This window comes from Rhinopithecus roxellana, chromosome 17, assembly GCF_007565055.1.
Source record: "Rhinopithecus roxellana isolate Shanxi Qingling chromosome 17, ASM756505v1, whole genome shotgun sequence".
NCBI lineage: Eukaryota > Metazoa > Chordata > Mammalia > Primates > Cercopithecidae > Rhinopithecus > Rhinopithecus roxellana.
Genome location: NC_044565.1, coordinates 80423132 through 80436435, shown reverse-complemented (window position 1 = coordinate 80436435; position 13304 = coordinate 80423132). Strand labels below are relative to the sequence as shown.

The following is a 13304-nucleotide window of genomic DNA, read 5'->3' as shown; positions in this document are numbered from 1 at the left end:
GAAGTGGTGCTTTTGGAAAGGAAAATAAGTTTTTTCCTAATACTGGCAAGCAGCAATGCAGGAGAAATGCTGGATGGTAGACAGGTCTTCATTGCCTTCCATGAAGATAGTAGTGATTTCCTGATGTACTATGAGGAACAATCCTGTAGGGATTTCTTACCAAGGAAACTTTGACTTTTGTGTTACGGAAATATTAATTAGTAAAGCAAAGCGCCATGAGCAGAGAACCACGTTCCATCATAATCTTTTACCTCAAAGCAGAATTCAAAGCCAGGCTGTGAACTCTTGCCCAGCAAGTATCTACTAAGGAAAGCCATTTTGTGTATCTGCCTCCTGTGTGCTGGAATTACCTGTGGACAGAAAATTCCACTTAACGGATGTTATTAAAATGATCCTTGTGAAATATTTGAACATCATGTCAAGGACCAGAATGAAAGCTACAGTAATTAATGATGACCTCTGTAATAGGCATTTCAGATGCCATTTCTGGGCTCATGAAATACTGAGCTTATTTGAAGATCTAGGATATGCGAGTCCGTGTTTGTTTTGGCTATAAACTCGAAGACTGAAGAAGCAGACCATTTTTGTTTTGAAGAAAGTTGATTGGATATTGACTTTTCTTGTAATGATATTATTTTATAAAGTGATCCACTATATTGGATTTTGTATTTACTCTTTAGAGAAATGCTCTATTCAGATCCGATTGGGAAGTTTATATTTGTGTATTTATTCTATTTAAATTTTTATCTCAATCTCACTACTTGATGTTTCTTTGATATCTTCTAATAGAAGATGGATGCAAAACTATCGCAACTTCACTTTTAAGAAAAAATTAGCTATTTTAAAATTTTGGATCATTATTTTCTGCAGTATAATTTTCAATAATTGTACAATATCTTCTTTTGAGAAATATTCATCTCTTAAACAGCATTGATTCTAGGATTTTAGAGGTACCATTATTACAAAACAATTAAATGGAAGAATCTAAAGTGTATAAAATCATTTTCAGTATAGTTGAGGTAAGGTGATCAACTAGTCAGATCTGTGCTGTGTCAACAAACCTTGTCTAAATTTCTTTGCATTTCTCTTTTCTTTTGCTTCAGAGGAGTCCCAGGAAGGTGAGAACCTACAGTCTCAAGTTCTTGTAGTCTTAAACTCTTTAGCTTTGAGGCACTCTGAGTCATTCTCCTAACAAATCACTTCATGTTTTAGGTGTTTTCCAAACTCTTTGAAGTTACTAGACGTCGAATGGTTCATCGTGCTCTTTCATCAGCACAGCGACAGAGACTGTCATCCAACAATAACAAGAAGAAAAATTAGACAGTATTTTTAACCTTTTTCTCTATCTGAAGTGTTCACACTTATACATGTAGGACAATAAGCAGGACCGTCTGGGCCGGTCTGCATAAATGCTGTATACACAATACCAGATTTGATGCTGCATATAGGGTATGGAATTGCACATCCATCTCATAGGAATTGTAAATGGTTTGAATAAGAGGAAAGTAATTTTTGTTGCATTATAAAATGTCTAGTAGCATCATAAGTTTTTTTGAGAGAAACATCTTTTTATTTCCCATATTCCTGGTTATTTTCATCATTGCTTTGAATTGAATTTTTATATCTATTTTTATATGTAACTCTTTTTTTACCTCATGTTTTTGTTTGTTTTGCACATTTCTCATACCACAGGTATTGAAGCCCCTGGGTGATAATTTGATGGAGGAAAACATAAGGCAGTCTGTAACAAACTCTATCAAAGCAGGCCTGACTGACCAGGTGTCTCATCATGCCAGATTAAAGACAGACTGACAGTTCATCTCCTCACGGACTCCACTCTCTTTTTTTTCATGCTTGCTGTACAATGAGAACTCAAATAAAAATAAACCAAAGTTTACAATCAACTGTAGAAGTAGTTTAGTGTAACTGGCTTCACAGATGGCTGCCACAGAGTGTGAAAATTGTTTGTTAGTTTTAAGCATTCTTTTAATGGCTCCTAAGGCATGCAGATTTGCTGAGGAGCATTGGTTAATCATGCACCTTTGTGCCATGTTTAATTCTTTTATTTCTTTTTACTTAATCTAATGTTAGTGAATTTGTCTTATGTAAAAGGATATTTCAGGGAAATATTTTCAGAAATCTATTTAGAGTCTCTTTAACACAGTGTCCCATTGAAATTTTAATTTTTAGAGAATTTATGAATCACTGTTTCAAGAACCAGATTGGAATGACAATGAAGCCTTTATTGAGCCACTACATTAAAAGTGTATATTGCTTTACCGCCTTCAATACCAGTATTACATAAATGCATGTATCAGAAACTTCACAGAAATTACATGACAACTCTTGTAGCTAAGAAAGTAATTCTGAGGTGTACATTTGTCTTGCCTTTTTAAATTTATAAACCTGCCCTAAAAGGAGATGCATATCTGGGAAACTGAACTGTCTTTTGCAGTTTAGCCTTCATGTACATAAAATATGCCATTAATTTTATTGGGGAAGAAATTCCATCCAAAAATGTTGCCTACAGCTGTGAGTTAAGAGTGTCTGTACAGTGTGTAGCTTTTATTTTCTAAAATCACAGATAGGGCATGTATATGAATTATAAATATATAAATACGATTTTGTATTAAAAGTTTTGTAGTTTATGGCAAAATCTGGTCCCTGTGGTAGGCTAAATAAGTACAGTCCCTGTGAAAGGAATGTTTGTGGCTCATGTCAGTGTGTGAATGCATAGACAATTTGAAGTTTTTGATATATTTGTGATATTTATCTTGAGCACTGCAATCTCACCCCCCGCCCCAAGGGAATTCAATGGGAATGTTTATTGTGACTTTGTCCTCTGTTGCATTTTAAAGTTATTTCCTGTAATTTATTTTCAGTACATAATTAAAAATTTGTTGTATATATAAAATGAAACTTGTGATTCTTTTTAAAGGAATTTTTTCAAGTATGTATTCCACTACATAAACCACATTTGTTTATAGTGAAAAGAGCATGAGCAGGAAACACCCCAGTTGAGAGCTCTGAGGCATTGTACCTCAAAGCTAAGCTTGTAAAAAGTTACTTTTCTCTGTCTGTCTCTGTAAGGGAAATCCTATGATTAACCTAGTTGTAGATGGGGATTATTAATTTCTTTCTCTTTTTTTAAATTTTTTTTTTTTTTGGTGGTATATGTAAGGCTAACATTTTTTCAGTACTTTCGTGGTCTTCTTTATGAACACCTATTAAAGTACCTAGTTTTGAGACGGAGTCTCTCTCTGTCAACCAGGCTGGAGTACAGTGGCGTGATCTCGGCTCACTGCAACCTCCACCTCCTGGGTTCAAGTGATTCTCCTGCTTCACCCTCCCGAGTAGCTGGGGCTACAGGTGTGTGCCACCACGCCCGGCTAATTTTTTGTGTTTTTAGTAGAGATGGGGTTTCACCGTTTTAGCCAGGATGATCTCAATCGCCTGACCTCGTGATCCACCTGCCTTGGCCTCCCAAAGTGTTGGGATTACAGGTGTGAGCCACCACACCCGGCCCTTAGTTTGGTTTTTAAGTGAAGAAAATGCAGGTGTTGAGTTACATTCGTGAAAACTCTGAATTTACTTCGGTTGATACATCTTCCCTCCCACTCCCAGATTCTGTTTTTATATGGATTGTATTTGTTTCCATCTGTATTAAATTGCTAACTTACTCATCTGTTGTTAAAGAATCCACCTGAAAAGTGTCTTTATTCTGCCACCCTGTTTTATGAATGCCGTGGACTGTTTTTTATGAATGAAAAAATAATTTGTTGTATAATAGCAGATTTTCTGAAATTAAAGACTTAGCTTACCTTTAAAAAGTTAAAATCTAGACCATTGGCTTTCTTACATTTCTTATTGGAAAAGCGTGCTTTCCTCAAAGAAGACAATTCTCTGCAGGATTCCAAGAAAGCACTTTGGTGTTTCTGTTGGAAGATTCTGAACGTTGTTAAGCACGAAGCAGTAAGAGGAGGAAAGACAAACTGAAAATTGTTGATTGACACATCAGCTTTGGTGTTAGCATCTTTTCTGTGGCAAAGTTTTTAGTAATCTGTATTACCAGTGAGGTTTTTAAAAAGAGATGCAGATTTCCTCACGGACAAATGATTTATCTTCCAAATTAAGATACAAATAATTCACTGTTGTGAAAGGGGCAATCATCTGTGACCCTGCTATTGAGTATTCCTTACATACTTCTCATCAAGATAGCTAGTCTTGCTTGCACTGTGAAAATATTCTACTTATAGACTTCAATAGCAGTATTTCCTTCTTGAGGGCTATATTTCCGGAGAACTTTCTGCTGGGGTTGCTACATTTTTTTACTTCAGAATTAAGCTGGGCGGGCAAGAGACCTCTTTTGCTGTAGGTATGAGTGCTGTTTTAATTACATTGTTTTGTTATGGGACTTTTTTTTTTTTTTTTGGTCTTAGTATGATTAAGAACCTATTAAAATATACCACGTAATTTTGGAAAGCACTGTGGTGATGGCTGTTAATGGTCTGTTGTGTTTATATCCAAATGGCTTTTTGGAAAGCAGATGCTTAGGCTTTTAACCAGGTAATAAATAGGCTTTTTGATTAGCTGCTTATCTGCCAGTGTGCATTGCTTAAGTCCATTTCACACTTTTAGGCTTTAGCCTAAACATTCGTGCCCTGAATTCCCTCCCTCCCTCTAACTTGACCAGAATGGATCTGCACATCTTGGGTTTTTTCCATTCGTGTCATAGTCGTGGAGTGAGGATGAAAATTAGCTTGAGTTGCTGTGCCTCTGGTAGCCATCTTCTCACTTGGCCAGAGATTACTCATCAAATGACTGTTAGATTCTGTTTGGAACCTCTGCCAGAAAGAGAATGTGACTTTGGGGAGTCTTCCAGTTACTGGTTCCTGTCAAAGCTAGATGGGGGGTTTCCCAGGCAGCACAGAGAATTGCGCCCTCACCTTCTCTACTGAAGTCTTACATTAGATCCTAGGAACTTCTGTCTTTCAGATATGCATTTTGCTGGAAGTTACACTGAGGAATTGAGCTGCCCTTAATGTACTCAGTGAAATACAACTTTCATGTCCTTTTAGGATTGTGACATTTGCTGCTTTTCAGAGCCAAATATATCAGCTGAATAGGTCCAAAGTGCCTAGAGATATACAGGAAAGGGCTTAGGGGAGGGAAGTCACAGCCTTTGCATAGCTCAATAAAGCACCTCCATATATACGTTAGTACTCGCCATACTCATGGCAGTCCTGTGTGATAGGTAGGAAACCACTTCAAAAGAACCTTGGGCATCTCAGGCTTGCAACTTAGGACTCTACTATACACACCTCCAGAGGTTTCAATCAGTTAGAAGCTTTAGACAATGACAAGTAATATTCCCAACTCAAGATGCAAGCATTGTCTTGGCTGCATTCCTAAAGGCACTAAGTGGAGGAAGTAACATCTTGCTAATACCGGAACAAGCTGAAAATTACCCGTAACATTACCACTCTAAAAAATGACGCAAGGAGTAGAAATGTTCCTGTCCATTTGATTGTACACCTGAGAGAACCATTACTTTGGTGTGTACTATTGGAACCTTTCCTCTGCTTATTGACATGTCTACATATGCATAAAATATACTTGTTTTTTGTTTTACACAAAAATAGAATTATCCTGCACATGATATATTTTTTTCATGTAACGGGGATATTTTCCTAGGTCATTATGTAATTATTTAATGGTTACTTTGATTCTTAGGGTAGGTGGAGTTTTAAGGAGAGAACACTAGACCTGGGATCATTGCTGAGATAGCGTGACTCTGTGTCCCCACCCAAAGCTCATCTTGAATTGTAATCCCCGTAACCCTCATAATCACCAGGTGGAACCTGGTGGGAGATGATTGGATCGTGGGGGCAGTTTCCCCCATGCTGTTCTCGTGATAGTGAGTTCTCACGAGATCTATTTGATAGTTTTATAAGAGGCTCTTCCCCCTTCACTCATTCAATCTGTCTCACCTGCTGCCACGTAAGACGTGCCTCTTTGCCTCTGCCACGATTGTAAGTTTCCTGAGGCCTCCCCAGTCATGTGGAATTGTGAGTCAACTCTTCTTTTATAAAGTACCCAGTCTTGGGCATGTCTTTATAACAGTGTGAAAAAGGACTAAAACAACTGCTAAGAGTTTTCTTTTTATGGCAGTTTTCCTCCTATAATAGGATTGTTGAGAGAATCAAAATGTGAAGGAAGGGTGCTTGGGAAGCAGGTACAAGAACAGAAAATCGTGCCTTCAAGTTTGCTTGTTTTAAGGCTGGATCTGCTGTTTAGCCACCTGTGCTTGAAGCTTGTCCATAACTTACTCCCCGACCACCCCCACCCCATTCCATTGCATTTGGGCTGTTATTTAAGAGTTCTCTAACTTTCTGACAAATTTATATGGTAATTAGTAAACAACATACTCATTCTGGAGCCAAATGGGTCTGCAGCCACGGACGGTAAGACAGGTCATCTAAAATGGCATGGTTTAGACTTCTCGGTTACAAAATATGAAGACTACCTAAAAACTCAACCTAGATCTGGAAGAATACTTAAATTTCAATTCTAAGCAAAGGAGATGAGCTTATAGTTAAAACTGAACTTTGTTCCTAGCTTCACCCCCCCAAGCTTCATGAATTGGTGCTAACGCTTATATAGCAGTTGAGCCTCAGCTTCTTCATCTATAAAATAGGACTGATATTACCCCTCACAGATGTTAGGAGGATGTGATGAGAATTTCCACATCCTGGCAGACAGTCTTTTAAATCTTTTTTATGACGCTGATATTTGTAAACAAACACTTATCTTCCAAATTGTACTTATTTTTAACTTCCTCTGTTTCCTGAAGAGGATGAACAAGATGAATTTTGGAGGGTGGTGGTCATTGCTCTTTTTGTCTATGGAAGAAAGCATTTTGTCAGTACTTTGCCCCAAATAGGTTGAGCTCCTTGGAAAGAAGAAACCATACTTTATGCACCGTTTTTACATTATCAAACATTTTTGTGCATACTAAATGCTCAGAATGTTTTAACATGGACTGGATTAGTCAATTTCAACTCCATCCACCTTCCATACTTAGGCATATGCCACCTACTGTAGGTAAGCTTGGTTATTTGGCAACTGTGGGATCCTAAATATTGGTTGCTTTTTCTCCCCTTGGCATCAAAATATCAAAATATGAAGAAATATGATCATTAAAAAAAAAAACCCTGGTAAAACAACTTTGGGGGGATGGTGAGGGTAGGCTACCTTACGGATTTGGATTATCCTTTTTTTTTTTTTTTTTTTTTTTGAGACTGGAGTGTCACTCTGTCACCCGGGCTAGAGTGCAGTGGCACAATCTTGGCTTACTACAACCTCTGTCTCCCAGGTTCAAGCGATTCTCCAGCCTAAGCCTTCGAGTAGCTGAGATTATAGGCACCCGACACCACACCTGGCTAATTTTTGTATTTTTAGTAGAGATGGGGTTGGCCAGGCTGATCTCAAACTCCTGACCTCAGGCAATCCACCCACCTCGCCTCCCAAAGTGCTGGGATTACAGGTGTGAGCCACCGCACCCGGCCTATGTTATTTTTAAAACTTTAGTATACTGACTTGATTTAATGCAGCGTCCTGAGTATCTGCTTATATAAGTCCTACCAGAATTGGGTTTACAGGCTGTCCTATAAGGACAGGCCTGTATGTATGTATGTATGTGTGTGTGTGTGTGTGTGTATGTATACATATAAAAATGTGTGTTTGTGTTTATCTCCAAGAGGGATGTTTATATTATTTAGAGAGGACAGGGCAGTTTTTCCTGGGAAGACTGAAGGTTTTGTGTGTGTCGGGGGATATAAACATGTTTGTCATCTATACTAAATGCTGCCAGTGCTCATGCAGTAGCCTTGGGGTGGGTTATTCTTACCTCTTATTTTATAGAGGAGTCATCTCAGGCTCAAAGAGGTCAACCACATTTACCAAAGGGAGTGTGCTCTGGGATTTGAAACCAGGTCTACTGGCTTTAGAGTTCAGAGTGCTATGTACTTACCCACCCTACCACACCACTGTGAAGAGTAAATAGTCCCTCCCAGAGAAGAGGAAAGAGAGAGAAGGGTCAACATCAAGGAGGAATGCAGCAATGGTCCAGCGTGGCTCTCCTAGGGAGTTACTGAAGGGCAGAGATGGATGTAGGAGTGGAATTGAAGTTTAAAGACTTGGTCAGATTGTGAAGGGCCTTTCAGATCAGGTAGAGGGGCTTGACATTTAGATATTAAGGTTACATGGACGATTCTTAGAAAAATAGAACAGCTAAGCAGCCAATTCTAATACTCTAGTTTCTCAAAGTATGAATTTTTATTTTTATTTTTTATGGGCTGGGGGTGGGGTCTCAAACTCCTGGGTTCAAGCAGTCCTCCCACCTCAGCCTCCCAAGTAGCTAGGACTATGGGCATGCACCATTCCACCTGGCTCACTTTTTATTTTCAATTAGAGTCACTTGGAGTGCTGTGCTGTAAGTGTACACTCTTGGGCCCCACCCACATTGCATAGTGAATTTAAATCTGTATTTCTACCAGGTCTCTCAGATAATTCTAACGCACACTGAAGCTTGAGATCAGTGTTAAGTGTTTCCTAATGAGTAGCAGAATTATGGATTTCTCCTGCTGTTTCTATACTTTTCTGACTAGGAAAGATTTCTGCACAGACAGAGCTGAAATTACGTTGTTGTACTGTGTTCTTTCCCGGGAGGAAGGTGGAACTTGTATCGGGAGAGAAAGATCTTGGCCATAGATTGGAAGTGTGCACTTCTTCCATGTTAAAGTAAATGTTGTCTCTCAAGTTACAGATGCATTCTGAAGCTTGGATGTTCTTTCAAAACTATGCCATTTTGCTTCACAAGCTTTGTACTTGTTCCTTCCTTTTAAATACTTTTGTGAAGGAACACAATAGTTTTAGACATAGCTGATTATTGCAGTCTTCTTTCATTTCATTAGGGAAATGTTTAAGAATGATTATGACACTTCATAATATTCCCTGTTCTTTCATCAGCTTTTGACTACAGAGAAAAGAACCACAGGACTAATGGTATAAATCAGCAGATCGTACCTCCTATCAAAGTGTAATCCTGAAATTTATACATGACTGTCATTCAAATGCACAATGAATACATAATAAAATTTATTCAACTCCTTAATGAGGAAACCAGAGATGGCAAAAGGCTGGTTCAAAGCAGAATTGGAGAAATAGGAGTTATGTAGTCCACCAGGAAGGGCATTTTGAAATGAGTATGCTGAGTAATGTGAGCCCTTAGTAGTAAATGGCAATGCCAAGCAGATCGAGATCAGTGAGTCTTAGGCTTTAGTCACAGGAACCCCTTTGGCTCTTAAAAATTGAGTCCCCCAAATTGTCTGCCAGTATTTATCTTATTAGAAATTAAAACAAAAATGTTAAAACATTAAAAAATAAGCCAATTATATGTTAACTTTTAAAAATTGTATATGTTGAAGGTATGCAACATGCCATTTTTATATACATAGTGAAATGTTATAGTCAAGCAAATTAACATATTCATCATCTCACATGGTTACCCCCTCCTTTTTTTGTACTAAGCACACCTAAAAGCTGTCTTAGCAGATTTTGAATATACAATACAATATTATTAACTGTAGTCTTCATGCTGCGTGTTAGATCTCTAGACTTACCCTTTGACCTACATCTTCCCATTCTCCTGCCCCTGGTAACCACCATTCTACTCTCTGTTACTATGTGATTTTTTCCCCCTTTCTTTCTTTTACTTTTAGATTCCACACGTAAGTGAGATCATGCAGTATTTTTCTTTCTATGTTTGACTCATTTCACTTACCATAACGTCCTCTAGGTTCCTTGTCACAAACAGCAGGATTTCCTTTTTTAAGGCTGAATAATATTTCATTGTGTGTGTATATATATACACACCTATATATAGGTGTGTGTATGTGAATATGTATATATATTCATACACACACACACAATCTGCTAGGATTCAATATATAAAGAAATATATAACTTTCTTTAGCAATTTGCCTAGAAGCTTTCTTGATAAGCATGCTAAGCAATGCCCCAGTATAACTTTGAAAGGACATGATCTACTGCTTTTTCCTTTATTTTTAAGTTTTGGATATTTTTTCAAAGCTCATGTCATGCTCCTTTTACCAGAAACAGATTGGGTCAGACAGACCAAATAAATTCCATGTGTAAACAGTAGAAATTGAGACTGTATTATAAATTCCTTTCTTTAAGCAATCCCCCTCAAACAAATGAAAGCCTTTTTAAAATTCAATCTGAAATATGCACAAGAAAATTTGAAAGTATAAAGACATTCACCCTTAAGATTCTGATGTACTCATCAGAGATAAACACCGATACCATTTTCCGCCTTCTCATCTGTTATTTGTGTTAGTGTGTACAAGTAAGTGGTCCTCTGTATTTGTTGGTTCCGCATCCATGGATTCAGCCAGCCTCGGATGGAAAATTGAAAAGAGTGAATGGTTGCATCTGTACTGAGCATGTACAGTACAGACTTGTTTTCCTTGTCATTATTCCCTAAGCAAATAGTTTCATAGCATTGACATTGTACTAGTTATTATAAGTAATCTAGAGATGATTTGAATCATATGGGAGGATATGTGTAGCTTCTATGCAGGCCATTTTCTATAAGGGACTTGAGCATTGTGGATTTGGGTATCCACAGGGATCGTGAAACTAATCACCCATGGATACTGGGTGATGACTGTATTTGAAAGTTTGGTTACTGTGCTGTGCATACCCTGGCCTTACCCCCTAGAGATTCTAATTCAGTTGATCTGGGTGCAGGAATCAGTATTTTCAAAAGTTCCCCAGATGATTCTGTTGTGCGGCTAGGACTGAGAATCACTACCTAATCTAACCCCATCTTCAGCTCTTCCCTGGCCTCCCACACCTGTCTTTTGTGTTCTGTATAATCCACAGTCTGTTATTAAGAATTTGCCTAAAGACTTTTTCTCTCTGTGTGCATTCTCCTCATTGTTCACTTTAACTGAAACCCTGGTGTCTTCTATTCCCCTAGTAGAATTTCTCCCGTGCAGCCCTCTCAAGGCTGGCTTTCTCCCTCCCTAGCTACTGCCGGTCCTAACAGAGGTGATGTTCCTGTGCTCCATTGCTCCCTTTCAAGTCTTTTTTCTATTAAACAGCAAATAAAACAGCTTCTTTAAAGTTGTTGGACTTTTCCACTTGTCACCCCAACTTACTGTGGGCGATCTACTGACCTCCCTACCATGCCCTCTCCTTCATTGATAACTCTAGCACCTGGCTTCCAGCCTTTTTCTCTTGTTCCTTCTGTGGTCATTCTTGGATCCTTAATGCCACATGAATGACCCATCTCATCTCTTGATTTCTTCAGCCCCCAAAGACCTCCTTTCCTCCGTGTCTGCTCACTCATAAGTCATACCCTTCTACTGTGTCATTACTACCTCCCAGATCTAGATTTTATGGCTTCCTTTCAGTTCGTTGACTGCAGTGTTTCCTTTCAAACAATCCTCTGATCTCATTGAAGCCTCATCCTTTCACCCTACTGCTTGTTCATACATATTGCCCTCATCTCCTTATCTTCTTACTCAGCTGAGATGCAGTGGTCCAGCACTACAAACATTCCTTAAAAATATCCTTAGCTACTCTGTGTACCCACTTAATGAAACTTCAACTCTGTTTATAAACCCAAGTCTCTACCTGTACCTACACCTAGCAGTTGAATATTGTTGGAGAAAAATCATGGAATCCTGCTGACTAGAGTATTTTTTTTTTTTTTTTGGCTGAGCACAGAGGACTTTATTGATGATACATGACAAGGTGGGGCTCCCTAGACCCCTCCCTCTTCAGGGGGGTCTGCATGGAAACTGTGAGGAGGGGAGATTCTCAGTGTGATAGGAGACCTAGTGCAACAGGGAATTTCTAGCAGCTGAGGGCCTGAGGCTGGTGGTCTGGGGGTCTTACTTCTTGGAGGCCATGTGGGCCATGAGGTCCACTGCCCTGTTGTTGTAGCCAAATTCATTGTCATACCAGGAAATGAACTTGACAAAGTGGTCACTGAGGGCAATACCAGCCCTAGCATTGAAGGTGGAAGAGTGGGTGTCGCTGTTAAAGCTGGAGGAGACAACCTGGTGCTCAGTGTAGTCCAGGATGCCCTTGAGGGGTCTCCGATGCCTGCTTTACCACCTTCTTGATGTCATCATATTTGGCAGGATTTTCCAGATGACAGGTCAGATGCATGACTGACACATTGGTGGTGGGGACGCGGAAGGCCATGCTAGTAATCTTCCCATTCAGCTCAGGGATGACCTTGCCTACGGCTTTGGCAGCACCAGTAGATGCAGAGATGATGTTCTGAAGAGCCCCGTGGCCATCACACCACAGTTTCCTGGAGGGGCCTGGGATAAATAGAAAGGAAATGTCTAGGTTAAGATAAAATATTGTGGAGACCAAAGTTCTTATTTGCAGAGGAAGTTTTCAGGTAGCAGGCTTCAGAGAGAATAGGCTGTAAAATGTCTTCTGGGGGACAGTGATGGTGTGGATGGTGGTCATGAGTCCTTCCACAATGCCAAAGTTGTCATGGATGAGCTTGGCCAGAGGGGCTAAGAAGTTGGTGGTACAGGAGCATTGCTGATGATCTTGAGGCTGTTTTCATATTTTTCTTGGTTCACGTCCATCATGAACATGGGGCCGTCAGCAGAGGGGGCAGAGATTATGACCCTTTTGATTCCCTGCTGCAAGTGAGCCCCAGCCTTCTCTATGGTGGTGAAGACACTGGTGGACACCACAATGTACTCAGCGTCAGCATCGTCCCATTTAATTTTGGTGAGATCTCGTTCCTGGAAGATGGTGATGAGATTTCCGTTAATGACAAGCTTCCCATTCTCAGCCTTGACAGTGCCATGGAATTTGCCGTGGGTAGAATCATACTGGAACATGTAGACTATGTAGTTGAGGCCAGTGAAGGGGTCATTGATGGCAACAATATCAACTTTACCAGAGTTAAAAGCAGCCCTGGTGATCAGGTGCCCGGTATGGCCAAATCCATTGACTCTGGCCTTCACCTTCACCATGGTATCTCAGGATGTGGCTGGTGCTACATGAGAAGATGTGGCTGTCTGTCAAATGGGAGGAGCAGAGAGCCCTGACTAGAGTATCTTCAATTGCATTACCACAATTCTGAAATAGGTACTCAATTGTCAACCCAAAATAAAATTCTAAGACCTCCCCCAACTATCTGAATGGACTTTGTCCTTGGCCAGGGCTCTCTAAAAATTCAA

At 39.5% G+C, this 13304-nt stretch overlaps 1 protein-coding gene and 1 pseudogene across 4 annotated transcripts in view; one reads left to right on the top strand and one right to left on the bottom strand.

The window, feature by feature from the left end:
• The window catches only part of ATL2 (atlastin GTPase 2), an 80519-nt gene extending 77600 nt beyond the window's left edge, over positions 1–2919 (top strand). For 3 of the 4 annotated variants that reach the window (XM_030921426.1, XM_030921425.1, XM_030921427.1), the window contains one exon: positions 1693–2919. In XM_030921426.1, coding sequence (XP_030777286.1) covers positions 1693–1812 — 120 coding nt within the window. In that variant the 3' untranslated portion in view covers positions 1813–2919. Of the gene's footprint in view, positions 1–1103; positions 1119–1212; positions 1450–1692 lie in introns of those variants that run through there. The other variant, XM_030921428.1, reaches the window with a different exon arrangement.
• Positions 2920–11984: 9065 nt separating this feature from the next.
• On the bottom strand, positions 11985–13097 carry LOC104663010 (annotated as a pseudogene).
• Positions 13098–13304: the final 207 nt, after the last annotated feature.